This window comes from Conger conger, chromosome 14, assembly GCF_963514075.1.
Source record: "Conger conger chromosome 14, fConCon1.1, whole genome shotgun sequence".
Classification (NCBI taxonomy): domain Eukaryota; kingdom Metazoa; phylum Chordata; class Actinopteri; order Anguilliformes; family Congridae; genus Conger; species Conger conger.
Genome location: NC_083773.1, coordinates 32383366 through 32392089, shown reverse-complemented (window position 1 = coordinate 32392089; position 8724 = coordinate 32383366). Strand labels below are relative to the sequence as shown.

General features: G+C 40.8%; 1 protein-coding gene across 1 annotated transcript; it reads right to left on the bottom strand.

Annotated features, from left to right (window-relative positions):
• Positions 1–227: 227 nt before the first annotated feature.
• Positions 228–6700, bottom strand: LOC133110163 (aflatoxin B1 aldehyde reductase member 4-like). The gene is made up of 7 exons (XM_061220061.1): positions 6335–6700; positions 5654–5841; positions 5419–5523; positions 4110–4206; positions 3094–3190; positions 2117–2246; positions 228–1675 (listed from the first exon to the last, which is right to left on the bottom strand). Exons 1-7 carry the CDS (start codon positions 6678–6680, stop codon positions 1514–1516), a joined length of 1125 nt encoding a protein of 374 aa, XP_061076045.1. The 5' UTR covers positions 6681–6700; the 3' UTR covers positions 228–1513.
• Between the last annotated feature and the right edge of the window lie 2024 nt (positions 6701–8724).

The following is an 8724-nucleotide window of genomic DNA, read 5'->3' as shown; positions in this document are numbered from 1 at the left end:
ACAATAACTAAGGGGGGCGGGGCTTAGCGAAAGGTTGGTACTGAATTGTAGTGCGCGTAGACCTTCGTAAGCATGATTCCAGCAAAATTAATGGGAGGGGATGTCATGAAAATCGCAGTGTGATGACGTCGCTAACGTTAAATGACAGATAAATGCATTACTCAATTTAATTATTCGACCGTTTCACTGTTTAAGTTACATTCGTTACCATATGAAGGACAACAAAGTTTTTCGCCCAAAGTTTATTAATGCTAGTACATACAGCACAATACATATTAGGAATCTAATTCGCAACATTAGCTCTGACCTGACAAGTATATTCACTGCATTCACCCTTGTCTGTAGAATAGAAATCAACAGCAAACGGCTTAGTTTATATGTAACTACGATATTCGATATAAAACTCTTGCGATTCCAAGTTGATATTATATCGGCACTAGCCATCATAAAAATGTAACTAGGTGATATAAAACTACGAGTCTTTATCATACATTTCAGTTACTGCATTTAGCCAAGTTGATATTGTATCGGTGGCAGCCAGTGTCTGAATTACCGGTAGCCTATGCTGATAGCAACATTACGTAACTCCGGTTGTCAGGGTTGCATAACTCCGCTCCTGGAGGGAAGTCTGCGTTCTGGTTTTTGTATAAATTTTTTGTGTCAATTTCCTTCGTTTTCGTTTTCTGACTATAAACTATGCAGGTTCACTGATGTAGCCTACTTGAGCACAGTAAGATCTCCAGGATATACTTGCAGTCTGCAGCTGTAGCTTGTGCTTGTACAAATGCCAGATCAATATATGATTAATTAAATAATTCAAAGCAAAAGTATATGAATAGTGGATTGTAAAAATATGCAGTGTCATGTTGGAATTCAGTATTGAAGAATTGTCTCAACTGAATATGTGCTGGTAAATTTTTAGGTTCCTGAAATTGTTAAAGGAAACTAAAAGGACAATAATCATTATAGTTTAATGTAATTTTCTTTTCCTGTTTATTTGGAAAATAAAAAGGCAAAAGGAGCAACGATGCACACACCATGTTCTTCAGAAACAAAGCAATAAGAACAGGGTGACCACATTAAAAATGTCAATGTTCCAGGAGGCAGGACACACCTTTGCTACCCTTGTTGAGCAGCCCCATCCAACTTCTTCCTATAACCTCCTCCCCAAGCCAAGCACCTCTTCAATCTTTTGTTTTATATAGGCAATGTTACAAAGACACAACCATCACTCCTGCCACATGACCTCCAGACTGGTCTGCCACGCTTGCAGGGTTGCTGCAGAATTGCTGTTCTTCCAGTCACACCAACTATATGAAATGTAATATACATTTATTTCAAAAGGCCGTAAATTTCGAAATTTCTATTTAAGTCAATTAAAGACTTAATAAGGATCCATGGAATCACAAGTAGCCTATCCGGTGGATTATTAACCTTTTTGGTTATCTTTTACCACTCTTGCCCTTCACTGACTGTGAAAATGGGAGGGCGTTGTCTGCTTGGCAGACTGCTTCTAGCGGAAGTAGTTGGGGCATTCATGGGCTACCAGGTCCCAGGCCTCTTTGAAGGCCTGTACCACACTTGGATCTAAGGGGCCCTCCTCAGTGGCAGACAGGTTCTGCTCCAGCTGCTCCATGGAGGACATGCCAATGATGACACCATCACCAAGCTCCCCCTGTGAGGAAAGAGTCAATAAACCAGTCTTACATAGCAGAACCACACACAACTACAGTAACCTCATAGACATCTGCTGTCGCTGCTTTTTGCTGGTGATGAAAGTGATGGAACCAGTAAATAGGTCATAACACATCACAATAATTTATTTAAACTGTGAGGCAATTTATTAAAACTGATTATATGCTGCAAATTTAGCAATTTTTATGTGAGAAAATGTAAAAAACTGGATCATGGTTACACACCATTTTACATCTGATAATGTTATCCCATTAAACCAATGAAAAGGGAGACCAAATTAAATCATAATGCAATATATGGATGTAATTATGGGCCAGCAATCGTGGCCAGCAACATCCACACCCAGATGAATGACAAATGAAGGAGGGCGGCTGTAATAGGCCACATCAGGCCACTGGGCTTCAGTGATACTCCAACGTACCTGGAGCTTGGAGTGGTGGTACATCCAGCGCATGGCAGCAGAGGTCATACTGGGCTTCTGTGCCCCATATGCTGCCTCCAGAGCCTTGTTCACCAAATCTATTCCCTGGAAGTGACTCTTCTTCCAGTACCTGTCTCACCACAACAACAAAAATTAAACATCAATGTCCATTTATGCCTGTCCTCCAAATCCAACACCAGTCACCAATAGGGATGTGTACCGAGAGCCGGTATTTTTTGGTACCGGTTCCTAATTGGTCGGTACCAGAGTACCGCTAAAGATTCTGGACAAACGATACTGTTTTCGGTATTTTTTAAGAGTCTACCTAACCGTCACGTAATTATGACACTGCCGCCGTCGACAGGTTATGACGCAGCGCCCCGTTTTCTCTAGTAGTCAATATGTCGGCCGTAAGAGCTAAGCGCTCCAAGGTATGGGCTCACTTCATCAAACTCAATGAATCCTCGGCTCAATGCAATATATGCAAGAAAGTAGTTGCGTCAAAGGGAGGTAACACCAGCAACATCATGAAACACTTGCAGTCTACCCATAGCATAAAGCTGAAGGAGTGCGGTTAAACAACGCATCTAAAGTTAGCAACCCGGCAGTCGCTAACAACACCGTGCCCTCCTCCGTGCAGGCAGACTCCGACAGTGCTTCTTCATCAAGTTTTTACACTAGAACACCACGATTTTAGAACATGCTGTAATTAAGGTTGGGGCAACATCCAGCAATACCATATACCAGGTTAAAGAAAGTAACTATGGTGTTTTTCAATACTGTCCAAATCATTAATGTACTATTATTATCCAATCCAGGTAGGAAGTGCATTGAAGAAAAAATTATAGATCTTAAATCCAACCTGGTATCCTAAGGATGACAACACATCTGTCATTCCACATTGAATAAATCAAACTGTGCCCATCGTCAACAGCCTTTAGGTGAATCCAGTGGTCTGACAGGTGCAGGTCACTTACCTGTCCCGGTAGGCATTGGCCCAACTGTTCCCAAAAAAGCGCCCCTCGGGCTGGATTTCCTGGTCCTGGTATTGGTACTTCCCTGTGAGGAGACCCCCTGGGTGGGAGGAACAGATTGGCCCATGAAAGGGGACCCTGACAGACAAACTGACGTCCCCAAACACTCGCTACCTCTCCTGATAAAACTGTTTAACAGGTACATTTTTTTTTTTTGTAGGACAAAAGAATGTTGAAGTATTTGTATTTATGAATTTATTTTTGTACAATTTTACAGTGTTGACAGTCTGTATCGCCCAATACTCAAGGGACAGAAACGCCAGTACTCTGAAGGATGAGTAAATTTATACTCACAGATTTGAGTGTTTTATGGTATTAACCCAATCCTTTATATTACAATGCATGGATATTAACACATGGCCAACTCAGCATTAACCCACTGAAAAAATATATCCCCACATTACAACATTTTTGTTTAGGTAAACCAGGACTCATATTAGCTAATTAGCTATTGGTAATATGAGTCGTACTCACAGTCCACCAAAATACCTCATGATTTCTACCAGCATTGGTCCCTCCAGCGCTTATTGTGTAGCTGCATATAGTTTGTCTATTGTAAGTAGAGTGGAGTTCAAATTGTTTTTGTATTTTGTACATAAAGGTCAGAGCAGCGAAAACACTGACCCAAGCATTTGGTTTATAAGCACAACAATAGAACTGATAACATTCATGTACCTATTCTCAGGGCTAAAAGAATGGACTAGTGGACCCATCAGCTCCCACAGAACGTACAGCTCACAAAGACCACCATCAAACCTTCAATGTTCAGGCAGTGCTGAGAACTTCAAAAAATATATAGATATATCCAGACCTAGTCTATTAACTGTCGCACTAAAATACAAATATAGTGGCCTGGCCAACATTCCTGTACACGACCCTGAACATGCAGGAATATCCCCTGCTTAACTCGGGAACCACACCGCCACCATTGTTGCACAAAATCTCAGTGCTCACCCTACCTGCCAGGGGGTTGTAGGCATAGAAACGAATGCCATAGTATCTCAGGCAGGGCAGCAGTTCGGTCTCCACTTGCCGTGTGGTGGCATTGTACATGCCCTGTATCAAGGGGGTAATAGTGAGGGAGATGTATATGCAGAATATTATGCACTAATCAAAGTCAAAATTATAGGCTCGCCATCTCACTGGGGGCTGGATATGAAACACAAAATACACACTGAACGACCAGACACAACTTCCACTGTACTTCTACGTACTCCTGCATACAGTATTGTGCATATTAATGTACACACATACAACTACAGCTATATAAGCTATCCAATGATATTAAACGGTTAGTTTGATAGCTTTCCAATGCTTTAGCCAATCATGTCTAAAATGACATTTTTGAAGTATAAATGCAAAATGTAGTTAAGCAGGCCTGTTATTTTAAAAACAAGTGCAGATTGTGTTCATTCCTCACATCACTGCATGATGGCTGAATATTTGCTGCCCGGCCCAGAATGTATGGTCACATTCTGCTAGGTAGGATGTGTGTTGCGTCTGCTCATATTCAATGATCTTGAAAGCATGCAAACAGCAAATTCCATTCACCCAAGGTGATCAGTAAAAGGTGAAGACTAGTGGATCTGCACAAATTCTATGCAAATGTGACCGAGTAGAGCAGAACCTGCATTTAGTATTTTTTCTACCCCAGCTGCTGGTATAATAGACACCAATCATAACAAGAATAATATAAACTCACTGAGCACTTTATTAACATTTTAACTTTATTACACCTACTTATTAATGTGATTATCTAATCAGCCAATTGTGTGGCAGCAGTGCAATGCATACAATCATGTAGAAACAGGTCAGTTAATGTTCACATCAACCATCAGAATGAGGAAAAAATGTGATCTAAGTGACTTTGACCGTGGAATGATTGTTGGTGGCAGACAGGGTGGTTTGAGTATCTCAGAAACTGCTGATCTCCTGGGATTTTAACACAAACTAGTCTATACACTTTGCAAGGAATGGTATAAAAAAAAAAAAAAAACAGTGAGCAGCAGTTCTGCAGACAGAAAGCCTTGTTAATGAGAGGTGTTAGAGGAGAATGGCCAGACTGGTCAAAGCTGACAGGAAGGTGAGAGTAATGCAAATAACCACACATTACAACAGTGGTATGCAGAAGAGCATCTCTGAACACAAAATGCATCCTAACTCTAAGTGGATAGACTACAGCAGTCTAATAATGTGCTTGGTGAATGTACATAGAGAGATTGCAGTCGGGTGCCGACAGGATGCTGAAGAGAAGATCGCCTGACTCACCTGATAAACCTTGGGAAGCACCCATCCGTTGTGCTTACAGATGCAGTAGATCTCTGCCACTTCCCATGAGGCATAGTTAGACAAGCCCAGCTCCTTGTATTTGCCCTGAGAACAAAGAAAATATTTTGACTGAAAAAGTATAGTAGTGCACACGCTTAAAAAAATTATTGTAGCAGGGACAGGGTACGGGGGTTAGATTATGATTGAACAGATGTGTTCTTGAGTGTTGTGATACCTCCTTGTACAGGTCATTGCAGGCCTTCAGGGTTTCCTGAATGGGGGTGTTGTGGTCAGGTGCATGAAGATAGAAGAGGTCCACACACTGGGTCTGTAGCCTCTGCAGAGAGGTGTCGAGCTGGGATCGTACGCTCTCAGGTTTCAGGGTCTTCCCTTCCCAGGGGTTCGCCTTTGTGGAGAGCCTCACTGATGTGACAGAACACTTTGAGAGCAAACCTTGCATTTGACACAACACATGCTTTTAATGTGTCATTTGCCTCTGTTCATCTGCAACTTCTATGACACGTCTCTGTTTAATGGATAAAATGTAAAAATATTGTTTCAACTGATTAAAAACGTAGTCATCCGATTTTCACAATCAGTAACTAAGTAACTAAAGTGCCAACGTTAAACAAATGACGACGATGTTGTTAATAATTTGAAATGTCTTTGGACTCGGTGTTCTTAAAGCAATAACTGAGTTCCATTAAAACTAACCTTAAATGCAATGCAAGGCATTACCGTTAGGGCTATGTGTAGTGCACTCAATGGTTCCCGAACTTTTGGCTGGAGGAAAAAGTTGGGGAACGTTATCTAACAAAAGCGGAAGTGGCTTATTGTATATTCGTGTCGTTTTGACATGCATTTACATCGATACAACTAGATTGCTTCATGACACTAAATGTTAACACTTATTTACCTGTCTTAGGAAGTCCCATAGCGCCAATGATTGTCTCTGACCGCCCATCTGCATACATAAAGGCTGAATCCAGTTCATTGTGGCCGCGCTCTAAATAAGCGCGTACCATAGCCGTGCTCTTCTCCGCATCTGCACGCAACCCAAACGCCATCGTGCCAAGTAGGCTGGCGGGGATTTTAGAATGAGTTCCATGTAACGAAGACATGCTGCGATGTGTCACGAAAGAGAAATGCTTGATTCTGGTTGTGAGTGTTCGTTGGATTACGCACAGGCCCGCTCTCACACCCAACGGCATAATAAATCGCGTGTCAGCTGAGCAGCAGAGGGCAAAGGACACGCTGAGCATGGAGGGACTGGGTCGAAATGTCTTACCTACACTAGAACGGAAAGGGGTGGCTTCGCTCTACGAAAATATCGTACAATTGGTCTGAATTTGTGGGTAGGCGGTCGTTGAGTACAGAGCAGTACAAAGTTCTCTGTTGGACCTCTCTTTCGTAACTTAGGGCATGTGTAGGAGTGCTTTTGAAAAACATTTTTATTTTTAAATATCACGATCTTGACATATATGATCGTCTATGCATAGTGTGAAATGTGCATTTTTGCAGACGCATTATTCTTATAGCTATTTTACTACCTATGATTACTCTTAAATATGAAGCTCTTTGTATTTTAATGTATCTTCTTACATAAATACGCTATGCTACAATTCTGCAATGATCAATGTATGGTGTGGTGGTGATCACATTTATATTTTGCTTCGCATTTGCTAGATTAAATGTATTGTAAAAACTCGTCGACAATGCTTTTAAATGGCACGTTAAAAAAATGTGTTTTCATCGCAGTTATGGACGTTCCCTCGAAAGAATGACGCAATTCTCTATAAAACCACGAGATGTCAGTAGAACACAACACGATCGCAACTGAAGCGCGCAAAATATTGAGCGATGTTTAACGGCATAAATCAAGGGTGCATAACTCCGGTATTGGAGGGAAGTCTGCATGCTGGTTTTTGTTTCAACCAATTTACTTCGTTTTCGTCTTTGACAGCTCTGTAACTATGCTGGTTCACTGATGTAACCTACTTGAGCACAGTTGGATACACTTGCAGCCTGCAGCTGTCGCGTGTGCTTATACAAATGCCAAATCAAGATATGATTGAGCTTTTAAATAATTCAGAGCAGAAGTTGGCACAGACATTAATTGTCCGTTGATCTGCATCCCTGGCATAAATTGTCAAAACTACAGATTAGATGCATAAGTCTTGGACATTATATTTAATTTAGGTATTTTCATTGAAACTCCTGTGTGAATTGCTGTGTGATCCTGTATTGCTGTACATGTATATGAGAAAATGTTCAGTGTTACTTCATTTAACAGTATTAATTCATCCTTACAGAGTACATTATGGTCCCAATTGTACTGTTGATTAGTGTTAACACTGGATATTTTACCATGCATTTACCATGTTCTTCTTTATGATCAGAACTGTACAGTAAAGTAACTTCACTAAGGTGATGTATTTCAATGCAGACCAGTGCTTCCAAAACTGTCCATGTCCACAATCCACCTAATGGGAAAATGCTTTTTATGTGACCATATTCACCCAAATATGGATTTTTGTTAAACATTTGTCAAAATGTATGTAGACTGTGATCATTGCAGTGTGCATAACAGGTGTAGTGTTCAATTTAACTGGCACCAATGTAATTAGGTTTATTATGTATAATAAGTGTATTGTTTAATGTCATCTCATGACCCAATTTATGAACCTTGATGCAGCACTGCTCTATACCAGTTTTTCCCAAACCTTCTGAGCCACAAGCCAATTAAGAAGAAAGTAAATTTTCTGTGTTAGCCTAACTACACTGCACTATAATATACTGTATGTTCAAATATGAAATTCATTTCAAAACAACTGCGTGTACTGGGGAGTGTTTAATTTAGTCTGACTGTCATTTTCACCATGTAGCCTGCAGTTCAGGATGCAGCAGTGACATTTTAACACATTAAACAAGTTCACCGTTAATGGGAGAGTTGCAGTGCACTAGCTGTCACATCGACTTCTGTAACCCGCTCTGCTCCTTTGAGATCAGTGGGGGTGACAGGCCGGAGTTTTCACCCCTTCTGTGGCCTTCAGCCCTTCATGGTGACACAGCAGGGTCCTTGGGGTGGGAAACAATATTTAGCATTAACTGTTTTGAAAGAGATGATTGAAACTGCGCCTTCCAGACAATAAATAAAATGTGGAATCTCAGCTGCAGAAATACCCCTAAAAATGCAGTTATATATATGTACTAACTGTTTGCTCTGCTCATGGGTGTACAGTAAATATAATATTGAGTTAACCATAACATGCAATATGTCTAATATCTCATCTCATATGTCTAAAT